General features: G+C 40.8%; 1 protein-coding gene across 2 annotated transcripts in view; it reads left to right on the top strand.

The window, feature by feature from the left end:
* PPP4R3B (protein phosphatase 4 regulatory subunit 3B) overlaps positions 1-16,672 on the top strand; it is a 74,917-nt gene that overhangs the window by 31,604 nt on the left and 26,641 nt on the right. For both annotated transcript variants that reach the window (XM_073339327.2, XM_073339325.2), the window contains exons 6-12: positions 920-1,036; positions 2,272-2,388; positions 3,148-3,279; positions 4,470-4,572; positions 10,208-10,249; positions 12,619-12,777; positions 16,372-16,541. In XM_073339327.2, coding sequence (XP_073195428.1) covers positions 920-1,036; positions 2,272-2,388; positions 3,148-3,279; positions 4,470-4,572; positions 10,208-10,249; positions 12,619-12,777; positions 16,372-16,541 — 840 coding nt within the window. The remainder of the gene's footprint in view (positions 1-919; positions 1,037-2,271; positions 2,389-3,147; positions 3,280-4,469; positions 4,573-10,207; positions 10,250-12,618; positions 12,778-16,371; positions 16,542-16,672) is intronic.

Genomic DNA, 16,672 nt, shown 5'->3' with positions numbered 1-16,672 from the left:
AGTCCTTTCTTTGCATGTGAAACTTCAGAGGCTTAAGTATTAAACTTGTACTGCAAACCTTCAATTCAGTTACCTTTTTGCAGTCATTAAGCCATATTCCTAAAATGAAGTAACAAATTCTTGACTGAGTTCTCAAACTCTAGTAAAGAGTAAATTGTGGTTTTTTTTATTTTACTATTGACAATATCAGCTAGGACATTAGAATGTAGACACCTGAAAATTTTCTTCACCATTACGTAGTTGTAATATTGTTTATCCTACACAGTACTGCTGAGTTCCACAATTCTGGCTGTATCAATGTGTCCTTCACCAAAGGCCTATTGTCAGAGGTCCTGAGATTGTTGAAAAGTCACTGTGAACAAATTTAAATTTAATGATTTACAGGCCACTGGGACTGCCTGCTGATCTGTACTTAAAAATCTTGGACTTATTTGTAACTGAAAGAAGGATGACCTCTGGAGTCTCTTATTTTTGTATTTATAGCTGCCACCCTGATTCTCTACACCATGTTGCATAGCCAGCATTTCTCCCTGAACCTGTTTACCTCTCACTAGAATGAACTGCGGTATTGGAGAAAAGAACATAGTGGAGAAAAAGAAATAGTTATTGTTGTATTTAAACAACAGATATGCCAGACAACAATTTAAATCCTTCATATACTCAGTTCAGTAAGATAACTAGGTGCTCACTTTCATTCTTTCAGGAGGGTTTTTCTTCTATCTTTGTCGAATAACACAATTTGAGATTCAAGTTGGACAAGTCAGATTTTTTCTTAGCTGCCTTTTACCATTATTATCTAAGAAGTATAACAGGTTTCTCAAGTGTTTTTATCCAATATAGTTCACTATTTTTCTTTGATGTACTAGGAATTTAATTACACAAATGTTTTATTTGTTAATATATCTTTCAAATGTTATAGGTTAACTTTTTCAAGGAGTTCTGCGCATTTTCTCAGACATTACAACCTCAGAACAGAGATGCATTTTTCAAAACTTTGGCAAAGTTGGGAATTCTTCCTGCTCTTGAAATTGTAATGGTAAGTGAATCTCTTGCAGACAAATTCTTTTTAAAAGGATACTGAATTCTGGTGTCCTGTTTTGACACTCTGGGCTGAATTTTTCAGACCTATTGAGGGCTTGCAGCCCCTTTGACTTCAGTTGGAGCACTTCTGAAAATCAAGGTGTCTCAAGTGGAGCACCCAAAATCAATGACTAATTTGGAAAATTTTGGTTATAATTTAGAAAAATATATTTAAACTTGTGTGGTGGAGAGGTAAGTGAATGTGGTGAATGTCCCTGGTTTTGATAATATGAGTGCAGAATTAAAAATTACATTTAGTTCTTGATCTCTTGACTCAACTCTGGTATGCACAGTCCTGAACCAGTGCAACTATACATAAGCTATCAGTGACAGTTTTGTGACTAGAAACAAAGGATTTATATGCCTTTGGAAAGCTGGGAATTCCGTCTTTCTACTGGTATGAAACATTTTTAATCATGACAGATTGAGATGTTAGAATATAAATATTGTTTTCCAATTTGTTTTCCTTCATTTCAATTCTGAAGTGATTTAGCAGTTACCACTCTACCTAAAAAACAATGCTTTGTACCACCTAAAAATTCTGAATCCCAACTTTCAAATGCTCTAGAGTGTTTAGTCTCTCACTTTATAGCAGCTCATGTCTACTGATCTGCTAAACACATCACAAATTAAGTGGAACAAGAACATCAGACTAACACAATATTGAAGTCCTAAAATCTCATGATCTTTCAAGGCTGTAATGTGCCTTTGTAGATCAGTACAAATATTTCTAGAGCCACTGAATTTTTTTGGCTCTGGTCCAGGACCAGTTAGTTATCAAGAAGGAAAAAAGACATTCCCTGAAGAAACGTATTCATGCTCTAGATGAGTAAACAGTAAGTGTAAATAGTTGTATGTGATTGGGATAAGTTTGTAAACCTTTATACTGGCCCTTTTGTACTAAATTAACTCAGCTGTGGTAATAAATAGAGAATATTTGCATCTAGATATTAAGTAGTGCTATGTGGACTTTAACTACTAGCTGCCAAAATTGTGGCCATCAAATTCACACAAATCTTTACGCTCTTTCTGGGTAGTGTGGAAAGTTTTTTCTTCATATTTATAGTGGGACTATTGGACTTGCTTAATGTACAGTATGACCTTGCAATCAAATGTTAGTTTTATCATAGTCCTATGCTACTGTACTTCAAATGGTTCATCTGTAATAAACTGACTTTACTTTTTTGTTAGGGTATGGATGACTTGCAAGTTAGATCAGCTGCTACAGATATATTTTCTTATCTAGTAGAATTTAGTCCATCCATGGTCCGAGAATTTGTAATGCAAGAAGCCCAACAGAGTGATGATGTAAGTAAGAATATTACAGGACTGTCTGATAATTTGTGTATATGCTGATTATACTTGTTAAGACAGTACTCTTCGCTTTTTTTGCAGAATTGAGATCTTTTCAGTCTAAATATAAATTTTCTTAAATGTGTTACAGCCTTTTTTTTAATAAGAGTATAGAAAATGTAGGAAGAAGACAGGGAACAGCATTCTGATTGTGGTGGGAGGGAGATATGAGCACACAAAACCTGTATTTTGCTCATTATAGAATGGGTTCCCATCAATTGCCAGGTGAAATCCAGGGTACTAGGTGGTATATTACTAGACAAAAACAACATTAAGATGGAGTTAAGATTGAGAGTACATATAGTTACATAGAATATGAAACATTAGAGGGATGTTGTTGTTATTCTCCCAAAAACAAGCATTACAAACTCAGGAGGGTTCAGACTTAACATTAATTGTAAAAGAAATGCAAACAGGTTCAAGTATGGAAATGCATGGTTAAGGCACTGCCTTGGAGTGACACTTTGAGGGAGAAAAGTGCACCTGATTTTTAAAGACATTTGATTTTTTGCATCTAGGCTCATTTTCAGGTTATCTTTATTTTTTCCATTCTACTGTACTGTTTTAATATTTGAAACTCAGGTTTTGCATTCGCTTTCAGTTATTTTCTCACGTGTGAGCTTTCAATGGCAGCACCTAGAGACCGAATAAAAATCAGTCTAGTAGTATTTGTATTGCTGAAAACTTATATGTAATTGATTTGCTTTGTTGCAGGATATCCTCCTCATCAATGTAGTTATTGAGCAAATGATCTGCGATACTGACCCTGAACTTGGTGGGGCTGTTCAATTAATGGGACTCTTACGTACTCTGATTGATCCAGAGAATATGTTGGCCACAGCTAATGTAAGAAAATGCAAAGGGGTAATGAAACTTTACTGTCTATGCACATTTAAAAAGTCGTCTTACTCTTTCTAACTGTCTTCTTTGGTTGGAGGATAGTAGGAACGAAAAGCATTTTGGCATTGTCCTGTTTTGCCTGATGATTTTTGTCAACTGGAAAATTTCCATAAAATTATTGATAGTGAAAGGCACTGATTTGTAATTACTGTATCTAATTAATGCTAAGAAACATGGCATTGTCTAAGAAGTTCTTAAAATTGGCAATCTTCTCCCCAGACGCATGGATATTAGACTCCTATTGGCTGCGTGGGCCACGTCAAAATATGGAAAAAAGAGTCCAATGTGTCTGCATGAAGCTAAGACAATGTTTAATTCCTACAGCATAATGCAAATCCACCTTGATAGAGCCATTCCCGTACTACAGAATGTACTTTATCCTGATAGAATACTTGTTCATAAGTATGATTCTGTTTATATTGTCAGAAATGAACAAAAATCCAGGACTCCTTGAAATTTGTTTAAAACTGTGCCCAGAGTTCTGATAATTCCATTTAACCAGCATTACATCGAATCTAAACATTACCTTTGGATTAAAATGTTCTATAAAGTTTAGGTCTCCAGGGTTTGCTTTGTTATGGTGAGTAGCTGTTAGTTTAAATTCTTTTTCTCTAAGTGTATATAAAGTACAATGTGCCTGTGTTGGTTTGGAATTATAGTCACCAAAAGAAGTTTTTAAAGTAAAATCTAGTAACCTTATGTACATACAACAATCCTTAAATGTTTTATGCATTGTAGAGAACAGATGAGGATAGTGGTCCCTCCGTTTTGTTTCGTTTCTTTTCGTTTAGTTTCTTTTCTTCCCAATATACGGAAGCTTCAGGCAATATATGCAAAATTACTGGTCGCTTCTTTTCCTTTTTGATTTGAGTTCATGCTTTTGCTTTAATCATAAGTTATGTAAGGTTGATCTCATCCTAGTCCCTCCCACTCTGCTCTACACCGTTGGGTGTGATGGGCTCATTCTACTCTAGAGAACACCTGGTGTGTTGCAAACCTGTATCAAAAGATACTTTCAAGGCTATGTGAGGTAGCTTATGTCTTGCCTGTGCTGTATTTTACTTAAGTGCTATTAGTCCTCACTAGCAAGGGCACTAAATTCACACCAATGTTCAATAAATAAATGTTTGTTTCAGAAAACAGAGAAAAGTGAATTTCTCAATTTCTTCTACAACCATTGTATGCATGTTCTCACCGCACCACTCTTGGCTAATACTTCAGAAGACAAATGTGGAAAAGGTAGGATTAAATGTTGGATTGACTTTTTTCATGCTTACCAACTGATCATCTAGACAAATGATGTCACTGATTTGTAGTGTGAGAGCAGAATATGCTTGTTGGAGGCTATTGTTGCCTCTCAGATAAGAATAAGCATAACTTGATATACAAAAATATTACTAGTCCATGGATTCCTCAAAAAGTGTTTGAGTTACTGATGTGAATTGTAGTAATATGCCTTTTGTGCTCTGCAGCCTTGGGAACCTGGACTGTGCTTACTAGGTCATAGAAAAATAAGCAGAACCATGGAAATGTAGTACATGCCAAGTCTGAAATATTAATAATTTATTAACTTTATTCTTGTCAACCTTTAATAAAAGCTAAAGTATTGCTATATAATTCCTGCTCAAACTGCATGTCCATGGTAACTCCCAATACACACACTTCTAAAACTTTCAGTATTTGGTACATTTGTTGGCTACTGATGCAAAACTGCAATCATAACTTCTGTTGGTAGCAGCAGACAGTTTTTCTTGGTAACTTTTAGAATTGTTGATGTGCAGCAGGAAATGTGTTCAACTTCACAAGTGTTTCAGAGCCTTTACAAATTGCTTTGTAACTTACCAAAGAAAACACGATCCCAGGATTTGGCTATCTGCAGGGTATTAACTCCAGAGATTAGTGTTATTTTGAAATTTCCAGTGACACAGAAATGCTGAAAGTCATGGTCCTTCTTCAAGGAGTGTCCCTGTGGGTGCTCCACTTTAGGTGTCTTGGCGCCCTGTGCTTCTAGTCGGAGACTTGTGATAGCAGTGCCCCGGTTGGCCACACACGCGTGGCAGCTGTCTTGTGCTGCTCCCCCACGAGTGCAGCCAACCGCCACCTAGTTCCTTCTCTACCGCCCTTGGTTTCAGTCAGAATGACAGCGGTGCCCTTATCTACTCTCATATTCCTTTAATCTCTGCCCTTTTTTCAGTTAGTTTTCCTCATTGTTTATCTCTTTGTTCATTTTTCTTTCATTTTCACATTTAAAAAAAACACACTTTCACGTTTTTTCTCCCTGCCTGAGGCGGGCAGCCGCTGAAGAGGCATTAGACCAGGACTATTTCCATTCTTCATTCAGCTCCTCTCAGACATGCCTGGCTTTCCAGGTTTCAAGCGCTGTCTGACCTGCGGACTCTCAATACTGGTGACAGACAGTCACTCGCAATGAACCCGTTGGGTAATTTGTGTTTTCCCCAGGCAGAAGTGTCCCCACCGCAAGAAACTCACAGCGTGGACAAGAAAGGCCAGGGACCTCCAATTAAAACTTTTAATGATGGAGAGATCCCTCTGACCTGCCTCCAACCCTGAGTGTAGGACATCACCTCTCCAGTCCTAACCTACAGCTGCCTCCTCAAAAATGGCTGTTAAGGACCCTGGTCCTACCAAAGTCACAAAAAAGTGGTCTCATTCCTCACCACATCGGTATTCGCCTCCAAAAAAGCAATCCCTGACTGCAAAAACTGCCCCGGTACCAATGGCACCCAGAGCGCCGAACCACGAGGCACTGGGACTGTCCAGTACCAAGACGCCCCAAGGAGCAAAAGACCCTATGCGGTCTCACTCTCGTAGCAGCAAAACTAAGCCTCATAGCTTAGAACCTAGGGAACAGAAACCTCAGGCACAGAGCAGCATTATGGCACCACCTGCTGCACCAATACAATATGACAAGTCTATGGCACTGACAGCGCTCCCTCTGGTTCCCAGCCTGAGCTTGCCTGCACTGAGTCTCTTGGTACTGCATCAGTTTGTCAGCCATGCGAACCTACTCATTGCTTCCACCCTGGGAACATCGCTCTTTGGCACCATTGGCACCCGAGCCAGGTCACGGCCAAGCTTTATCACTACACTCGCTGGCTCGACCCCTCCTCTCTCCAGTGATGAAGAAGATGAAGTGGAGACAGGAGTGGGCACCCCTCTCCTAAACCTGGACTCACTTGTCTCCCCCCCACCCCCCATGGCCTTCTTACCTCAGTGAGCATAGTGGGACCCCTGGGCATTATACAGAGCCTAAAACATCAAGCCATCCAATCCATCTAGGTCCAGGACACAGCTGTCGCCTCCGCCATCTGAGCCAGCTTCCCCAGAACTGGAGGAGGAAGCTGAAGAATCTGCAGACAGGCCAGAGGGTGACACCCTCCCACCTACCCACATTCCGACTTCATCTCCAGATGAATCAATAATGCCACCTCCCCCCATATCAGTAGGAAGGATGGGAGAGTAGTACCTTATACCACATTCCTCAAGGACAAAGTAATCCTACACCCATACCCAAAGTTGCCTCCCTCTTTCATCTCAATGAACCCATTCACTTACCTGTATTCTTTCCCAAGCCACATGCCAACAACAGGGAGGCGTCCTTTCACACACTAGATGTCCGCAGCGTGCTGGCGCTCTAGAGAGAGAGAACAAAAACATTCAGAAAATCGTCAGTGCTATTTGTATCCACAACAGAACAATCAAAAGGCCAAACCATTTCCAAACAGAGACTTTCTAAACGGATCTCTAATTGTATCAAACTATGTTACCAAAATTACAATTTGTAAGCTCCTTCTGGACTTTGCACACATTCCACTAAAGCTGTGTCCACATCCATAGCCTTTCTCAAACATGTACCCATCACAGATATTTCTAAAGCAGCTACCTGGGCATCGCCCCATACTTTCACCAAACATTATGCTCTGGAACAGCAGGCAACTGCAGACGCTCACTTCAGTCTTATCGGTGCTTTCCATCATACATACATCAACTCCGAAGCCACTCCTTTCCACCGAGGGGCACTGCTCTTCAGTCATCTAAAGTGGAACACCCACAGGGACACTCCTTGAAGAAGAAGAGAAGGTTATTCACCTTGTGCAGTAACTGAGTTTCTTCAAGATGGTTGTCCCTGTGGGTGCTCCACAACGCCCCCCCCCCCCTCCGCTTCAGAGTTTCAGCTCGGATAGAGAAGGAACTGGGTGACGGTTGGCTGAGCTTGGGGGTGGCCACTCGGAGCAGCCAACTGGGGCACTGCTACCACAAGTTTCCGACTAGAAGCACGAGGAGCCAAGACACCTAAAGTGGAGCACCCACAGGGACAACCATCTTGAAGAACCTCAGTTACTGCACAAGGTGACCGGTTTCAGAGTGGTAGTTGTGTTAGTCTGTATCAGCAAAAAGAACAAGGAATACTTGTGGCACCTTAGAGACTAACAAATTTATTTGGGCATAAACTTTCGTGGGCTAAACCCCACTTCATCAGATGCATGCAGTGGAAAATACAGTAGGAAGAGAGAGAGATATACACACAGAGAACACAAAACAATGTGGGTTGCTGTACCAACTCTAACGAGACTAATCAATCAAAAACCTCTCCAGCACATCATCAAGGATCTACAACTTATCCTGAAGGACGATCCCTCACTCTCACAGATCTTGGGAGACAGGCCAGTCCTCACTTACAGACAGCCCCCCAACCTGAAGCAAATACTCAGCAGCAACCACACAACAAAAACACTAACCCAGGAACCTATCCTTGCAACAAAGACCATTGCCAACTCTGTCCACGTATCTGTTCAGTGGACACCATCATAGGACCTAATCACATCAGCCACACCATCAGGGGCTCGTTCATCTGCACATCTACCAATGTGATATATGCCATCGTGTGCTAGCAATGGCCCTCTGCCATGTACATTGGCCAACCTGGACAGTTTTTACGCAAAAGAATAAATGGGCACAAATCAGACATCAAGAATTGTAACATTCAAAAACCAGTCAGAGAACACTTTAACTTTCCTGGACACTCAATTACAGACCTAAAAGTCGCAATTCTTCAACAAAAAAACTTCAAAAACAGACTCCAACGAGAAACTGCAGAACTGGAATTAATTTGCAAACTGGACACCATCAGATTAGGCCTGAATAAAGACTGGGAGTGGATGGGTCATTACACAATTTAAAAACTATTTCCACATGCTAATTTTTCCCCTACTGTTACTCACACCTTTTTTTCTCCTTTTTCTGTTGGTTTAAAGCAGGGGTCTCAAACATGCAGCCCACGGGGTTATTTTCTGCTGCCCGCCAGCTCCCTGTGCACATGCCCCCGCCCCCAGTGCTTACCTAGAGCAGCTCTGGCCTGGCGTGCACCGGGGGCAGGGCTGGCTCCCTGCCTGCCTTGCCCCCATGCCACTCTGGGAAGCGGCGGGAACCTGGGGGACGGGAAGTACAGGGGTCTGTGTGTTGCCCTTGCTTCCAGCCACCACCCCCCGCAGCTCCCATCGGCCGGGAACGGGGAACCTTGGCCAATGGGAGCTTCAGGGGAGGTACCTGGAGGAGCTGCCAGGGCATCACACAGAGCCCTCTGTCCCACCTCCCCCATGCTAATTTTTCCCCTACTGTTACTCACACGTTCTTGTCAACTGTTTTGAAATGAGCCATCCTGATTATCACTACAAAAGGTTTTTTTTCTCCTGCTAATAATAGCCCAGCTTAATTGATTAGTCTTGTTAGAGTTAGTATGGCAACCCCCATTTTTTCATGTTCTGAACCCCCTGCCCTGAGCCCCCTGCTGCACCCTGCGCCCCTCCTGCACCCTGACCCCCTGCCCTGAGCTCCCCGCTGCACCCCTCACCCCTCCTGCACCCCACACCCCAACTCCCTGCCCTGAGTCCCTTGCTGCACCCTGCACACCTCCTGCACCTCAACTCCCTGCCCTGAACCCCTGCCACACCCTACACCCTTCCTGCACCCCCTGGGGCAGGGAGGGGGCAGAGTTCAGGTGGGGATTTCGGGGAAGGGTTTAGAGTGGGGGCAGGGAAGAGATGGGGCAGGGGTGGGGCCTTATGGAAGGGGTGGAGTGGGGCCAGGGGTAGCAGTGGTGGGGGTGTCAGTGATGTGGCCCTCAGGCCAGTGTACTAGTCCTCATGTGGCCCTCGTGGTTATTTGAGTTTGAGACCCCTGGTTTAAAGAAAAAAAGTATTTGAATTCTCCAGGCCACATAAAATGTTGCTGAAATAATAATACTCAGCACTTTTTGTCTCTGAAGTACTTCACAAAGAGAAATGTATCCTCATAATACCTCTGTGAGGTACGTAATTCTTACGATCCCCATTTTAAAAGATGGTGAAACTGAATAAGAGTTACTTTTCAAATATGTTTTGAGACTGTCCATTATCTCACTTAAAATGACTATGGTCTATCTAATGAGGAATGTGTTAGCTGGATAGTTGGCAAATATTAAAAAGGGAATTCTTTATCTATTTCTGTGTATTTTATAAATATTCGTGTATGAAATATCTAAATTATAAGGTTTTTTTATTGTAGAAATATTAATTTAGGTAAGTGTTTTGACTAAAGATTAACACTACTCTTAAATGTTCAATTAAGTATAACAAGCACTTAGTGAAGTGTGGGTTTTTTGGGTCTTTTTAAGGTTTTGTAACTAGAAAACATAACATAGAAATCTTTCCTGGCATATAAGCTTATTGTTATAGTACTTTTGTATAACTTATTAACACATGAAATTGTGCCATCAGCTGATTGAAGCTAGTAATGGAATTGATTATTTATCTGTTATTAAATAGGCACTTTACAGTGTTTTGAAAATCTGTATTGACACTTATTTGTATATCAGATGCAGTAGTTGGGTCCAACAAGAGTAACACTATTTGTCCTGGTAAGTGGTAGTCTTTTTATATTTTGAAATTTATTTTGTCAGCATGGATTTGTTCAGTATATATTAGGAAAAAGCTGTAAAATAAAATATTTCCAAACTTAAATCTGTTTTTTTTTTAAAATCTCCTTTATTAGTTTAGATTACAGGTTCTACTTTCTCCCAGCCAACAGACACAAAAAACCTTTGTTTTCATTTGACTTTGCTTCAGGCTGTCTTACAGAATTGTACAGTAACTCTTTGCTTAACGTTGTCATTGTGTTCCTGAAAAATGCTACTTTACACAAAACAATGTTAAGTGAATCCAATTTCCCCACAAAATTTAATGTAAATGTGGGGTCGGGGGGGGTTAGGTTCCAGGGAAATTAAATAAATATATACATCAGACATGCCAAACCCGTGGAAAAAACACAGAAATTGGGCTTGGTTTTGTTTTTTTTTGGCTTATGAGTTGCTTGTTGGCTAGTTTTTGGCTTGTAGCTTGTTACTACTTTTTGTTGTTTTTGGATCGGCTCTCGGCAAATGAGCAAATGGAGGCAAGCAGGAGCAAGCGGGGGAGAGAGTCAGGGTGCACAGCAGGCCCACCACAGTCCCAGACTGCACACCGGGGTATCTAGTCACATAGAGTGTTGGGGTTCTCTAGGGATTAGCTTGTTTTGGCCTTGTTTTGAAATGAGATTCACAATAAGCCCAAAATCAAGCTAAAGTCGGGGTGCTTAATTACCATGTGAAGGTTGGCAACTGTGAGATAGATAGATATAGTGTTAGGTTCGGTTCGGTTCTGGGGGGGGGTAAAGAGAGGGGGAATGAAAATTATATATACATACTCACTCTCTCTCTGTTTTAAACAAACAATTTAATACTATACACAGCAATGATGATTGAGAAGCTTTGTTGAGGTAGTGGGGTAAGAGGGTGGGATATTTACCAGGGAATGCCTTGGTGCTAAATGATGAACTAGCACTTGGCTGAGCCCTCAAGGGTTAACACGTTGTTAATGTGGCCTCACACTCTACAAGGCAGCACGAATGGAGGGAGGAGACACAAATAGACACATGGCAGTGGCTGCAAACATTCCCTGCGGAAATGGAACGTGATGATGAACCCATGCTATCCCACTGGAGCACACCATTCCTCCACTTTCCAAAGTGCTGGGGGGTGCATGTATGTGTGAGACAGAGACGCACACTGTGCATGTGTGTTTGTCTGAGAGAGACAGAGACACAAACACACATTGCCCCTTTCAGTACACTGACCCCCCTCTAAGTACACTGCCTTTTTAAGTTGATCAGCAAGTTGAGACAGCAGCTGCTGCCAGCAGGCTCCCTCCATCCTGAGCCCTGTCGTGTCCCTCCCCCGCTCTGTGGAGATGGGGTACAGGAGCGAGGGGAGGGGGACACCATGATCTCAGCACCCCTCTTCTCTCCCCACCCCCCCCTCAGCACAGCAAGCAGGAGGCTCCCTGGAGCAGCTCTAAGGCAGAGGGCAGGAGCAGCATATGGCAGTGGGAGAGGAGGGACACCTAAACTGCCGGGCAATTGATAGCCTGCTGGGTGGCTGTTGCACAGGGAACTTAGGGGGGCTAAGGCCCATCCTGGTTCAAACCCCCCACCAGCTAGCTCCAAGGGGCTGCTCTTCTTGCAAGCAGTGGACAAAGCAGGCGGTTGCCAAACGACGTTATAAGGGAGCATTCCGCAACTTTAAATGAGCATGTTCTCTAATAGATCAGCAACAAAACAACGTTAACCAGGACGAGGTTAATTGAGGAGTTACTGTATTGAATAGAGAATTCTTTTCTATCAAGGAAAAAGTGCTGCTGAAGCTCAGATGATTGATGGGTGAAATTTGTATCAAGGAAGACACTTGTCTGAGATTTATTAATTGGATTCTTTCTTGAGTTGGATTTTTTTAATTGGATTGACCTTTAGGAAAACATTACTGCTACAAGAAGTGCATCTAGAACATAAGAATGGTCATACTGAGTCAGGCCAGTGGTCCATCTAGCCTAGTATCCTGTGTCCCGCCCCATCCCCCCAATAAAGGCTCCATTTTGGGTTTAGGCTGTTTATAATTTTGTTTTTATATTTCCTATTGACATAGACCTCCAAATATCTATTCATGGTGTCTGTTCTCCTTAGCCAAAGATATTAAGTAGGTTTTCAGTCTTCACCTATTGACAGAGAAGAAGCATAACCTAGGTGTGTAGGCTGGTATAGGAAGCTCTTAAGAAGTCAAATTAACAAGCTGATAAATCTCTATTCACTTTTAACTGTTAATAGGCTAAAACTACTTTGTCATAAGCTGTGGATGCGTAGAAAAGTTTGGTTTGTTTTTTATATGCCTGATTTTAGTTAGTTTTATTTTTCTTGTAGATAATTATCAAACGGCACAGCTGCTTGCCTTAATTTTGGAGCTGCTCACCTTTTGTGTGGAACACCACACATATCACATCAAGAATTATATTATGAACAAAGATTTGCTAAGGAGAGTATTGGTCTTGATGAATTCAAAACACACATTTTTGGCCTTGTGTAAGTAGTAAATTGAATTGTAATTTACTTTGTTTTAAATATTGTGGTATACATTTAGCACTGAAATACTTCTTCATGTTCAGAATCTGTTGAATTTACATGCAGTGCCTTGGCTTAATTTGTAAATGTGTAAATATCCTAATTTTTTTTAATCCAGTGAGCCACCAAAGCTGCTATTCTTTATTGAAGTTACCTTTTCATGTAATTTAGGTCCAAAATGTGACACAACTTTCAAATTTCAAAAGGGCTGACTTTCAAAAATTAAGGAAATTAGTTAGGGAAGTGGATTGGACTGAAGAATTTATGGGTTTAAAGGTAGAGGAGGCTTGGGATTATTTTAAATTAAAGCTGCAGAAGCTATCGGAAGCCTGCATCCCAAGAAAGGGGAAAAAATTCATAGGCAGGAGTTGTAGACCAAGCTGGATGAGCAAGCATCTTAGAGAGGTAATTAAGAAAAAGCAGAAAGCATATAGGGAGTGGAAGAAGGGAGGGATCAGTAAGGAAAGCTACCTTATTGAGGTCAGAATATGTAGGGATAAAGTGAGACAGGCTAAAAGTCAAGTAGAGTTGGACCTTGCAAAGGGAATTAAAACCAATAGTAAAAGGTTCTATAGTCATATAAATAGGAAAAAAACAAAGAAAGAAGAAGTGGGACCGCTAAAAACTGAGGATGGAGTGGAGGTCAAGGATAATCTAGGCATGGCCCAATATCTAAACAAATACTTTGCCTCAGTCTTTAATAAGACTAAAGAGGATCTTAGGGATAATGGTAGCATGATAAATGGGAATGAGGATATGGAGGTAGACATCACCATATCTGAGGTAGAAGCGAAACTCAAACAGCTTAATGGGGCTAAATCGGGGGGCCCAGATAATCTTCATCCAAGAATATTAAAAGAATTGGCACAAGAAATTGCAAGCCCATTAGCAAGAATTTTTAATGAATCTGTAAATTCAGGGGTTGTACCATATGATTGGAGAATTGCTAACATAGTTCCTATTTTTAAGAAAGGGAAAAAAAGTGATCCAAGTAATTATAGGCCTGTTAGTTTGACATCTGTAGTATGCAAGGTCTTGGAAAAAATTTTGAAGGAGAAGGTAGTTAAGGACATTGAAGTCAATGGTAAATGGGACAAAATACAACATGGTTTTACAAAAGGTAGATCGTGCCAAACCAACCTGATTTCCTTCTTTGAGAGAGTAACAGATTTTTTAGATAAAGGAAACGCAGTGGATCTAATTTATTTAGATTTTAGTAAGGCGTTTGATACTGTGCCACATGGGGAATTATTAGTTAAATTGGATAAGATGGGCATCAATAGGAAAATTGAAAGGTGGATAGGGAATTGGTTAAAGGGGAGACTACAACGGGTCCTACTGAAAGGTGAACTGTCAAGTTGGAGGGAGGTTACCAGTGGAGTTCCTCAAGGATCAGTTTTGGGACCAATCTTATTTAATCTTTTTATTACTGACCTGGGCACAAAAAGTGGGAGTGTGCTAATAAAGTTTGCAGATGATACAAAGCTGGGAGGTATTGCTAATTTAGAGAAGGACAGGGATACCCTACAGGAGGATCTGGATGACCTTGTAAACTGGAGTAATAGGAATAGGATGAAATTTAATAGTGAGAAGTGTAAGGTCATGCATTTAGGGATTAATAACAAGAATTTTAGTTATAAGCTAGGGACGCATCAACTAGAAGTAACGGAGGAGGAAAAGGACCTTGGAGTATTGGTTGATCATAGGTTGACTATGAGCTGCCAATGTGATATGGCTGTGAAAAAAGCTAATGTCGTCTTGGGATGCATCAGGAGAGGTATTTCCAGTAGGGATAAGGAGGTTTTAGTACCGTTATATAAGGCACTGGTGAGACCTCACCTGGAAACCTGTGTGCAGTTCTGGTCTCCCATGTTTAAGAAGGATGAATTCAAACTGGAACAGGTACAGAGAAGGGCTACTAGGATGATCCGAGGAATGGAAAACTTGTCTTATGAAAGGAGACTCAGGGAGCTTGGCTTGTTTAGCCTAACTAAAAGAAGGTTGAGGGGAGATATGATTGCTCTCTATAAATATATCAGAGGGATAAATACCAGAGAGGGAGAGGAATTATTTAAACTCAATACCAATGTGGACACAAGAACAAATGGATATAAACTGGCCACTAGGAAATTTAGATTAGAAATTAGACGAAGGTTTCTAACCATCAGAGGAGTGAAGTTTTGGAATAGCCTTCCGAGGGAAGTAGTGGGGGCAAAAGATCTATCTTGCTTTAAGATTAAACTCGATAAGTTTATGGAGGAGATGGTATGATGGGATAACATGGTTTTGGTAATTAAATATTCATGGTAAATAGGCCCAATGGCCTGTGATGGGTTTTTAGATGGGGTAAGATCCAAGTTACCCGGGAAAGAATTTTCTGTAGTATCTGGCTGATGAATCTTGCCCATATGCTCAGGGTTTAGCTGTTCGCCATATTTGGGGTCGGGAAGGAATTTTCCTCCAGGGCAGATTGGAAGGCCCTGGAGGTTTTTCGCCTTCCTCTGTAGCATGGGGCACGGGTCACTTGCTGGAGGATTCTCTGCTCCTTGAGGTCTTCAAACTACAATTTGAGGACTTCAATAGCACAGATATAGGTGTGAGGTCTTTTTTAGGAGTGGTGGGTGAAATTCTGTGGCCTGCATTGTGCAGGAGGTCAGACTAGATGATCATAATGGTCCCTTCTGACCTAAATATCTATGAAAAAAAAAAAAAATTAAGAGAAACACATAGGTAGAAGGCTTAAAGGACCATTGTCTTCTAGTCCACTAGCAAAAGCAGAAAATCAGTTGTATAGTATAAGCCCACCTGATACTGCTTAGTGTTCCAAAGGAAGGTGAAAACACCTGATATTCCCTGCCGATATTCCCTGCCAATATTCCCAAGTACTGTGCTGTGGAAGGAGAGGTTGGTAATTCTCTTCCCCCTCCACCCTGTGGAATGGATCATTTTGGAATTGGGTAGTAAGCATAAAATATAATTAGGTGTCTAGTCTCACCTAAACTGAGATCATTATAAAACTATAAAATCCACTATTTTTGGTAGGAAATTAATGAAATCACTATTTTGTGCACCATGGTACATAAGGAATGACCTAACATGTTTTGTGCTCGCCTCTCAGAGCTAGACAGCAGAAAGAGCACACAAATGAACCAATAAAATCTATATATCTGATGGGCTAACACTTACTGCTGCTTCATATAAACAAGAAAATAATGGAACCAATAATAATGGAATAATTATAATTATTAATTATAATAATTATAATAATAATGGAAAGTTGTGTTGGTTTGTGCGCAACAAGAAATGTGAAAGAAAGAAAAGTTTGCCTGATAGGAAAAAGACAAAACCAATAGATACTTATTTTGAACCTTTAGTTAAGTGTTTTTAAAAAGCAAGCAAAAAAGTATTGAAAAGAACTTTTGCAGCCCTTTTAACAGATGTTGCAGATCTCACTCCCACTGAAGTCAATCTTAGGTTTTCTGTTGACTTCAATCACAGCAGAATGGGGATTGTACAATGATTATCAAAGATTTCTAAATTTTCTTTAAACTGCAGGTGCTCTTCGCTTTATGAGGAGGATAATTGGCCTGAAGGATGAATTTTATAACCGTTATATCACCAAAGGGAACCTGTTTGAGCCAGTTATAAATGCTCTTTTGGATAATGGAACTAGGTACAATCTGCTGAACTCAGCTGTAATTGAACTGTTTGAATTCATCAGAGTGGTAAGTTTTTAAGCCAGTTTTGTTTAAAACACTAAGTTTTAGGCATGTAACATCTTATGCATTGAACACAAAATGCAGAGTCTAGAAAATTTCACACTAAATAGGATAGTACCAATAACAAAAGTTTAGCT

Source organism: Lepidochelys kempii, chromosome 3 (assembly GCF_965140285.1).
Source record: "Lepidochelys kempii isolate rLepKem1 chromosome 3, rLepKem1.hap1, whole genome shotgun sequence".
NCBI lineage: Eukaryota > Metazoa > Chordata > Testudines > Cheloniidae > Lepidochelys > Lepidochelys kempii.
The sequence above is the reverse complement of the archived record's forward strand: the minus strand, read 5'-3'. Positions and strand labels throughout refer to the sequence as shown.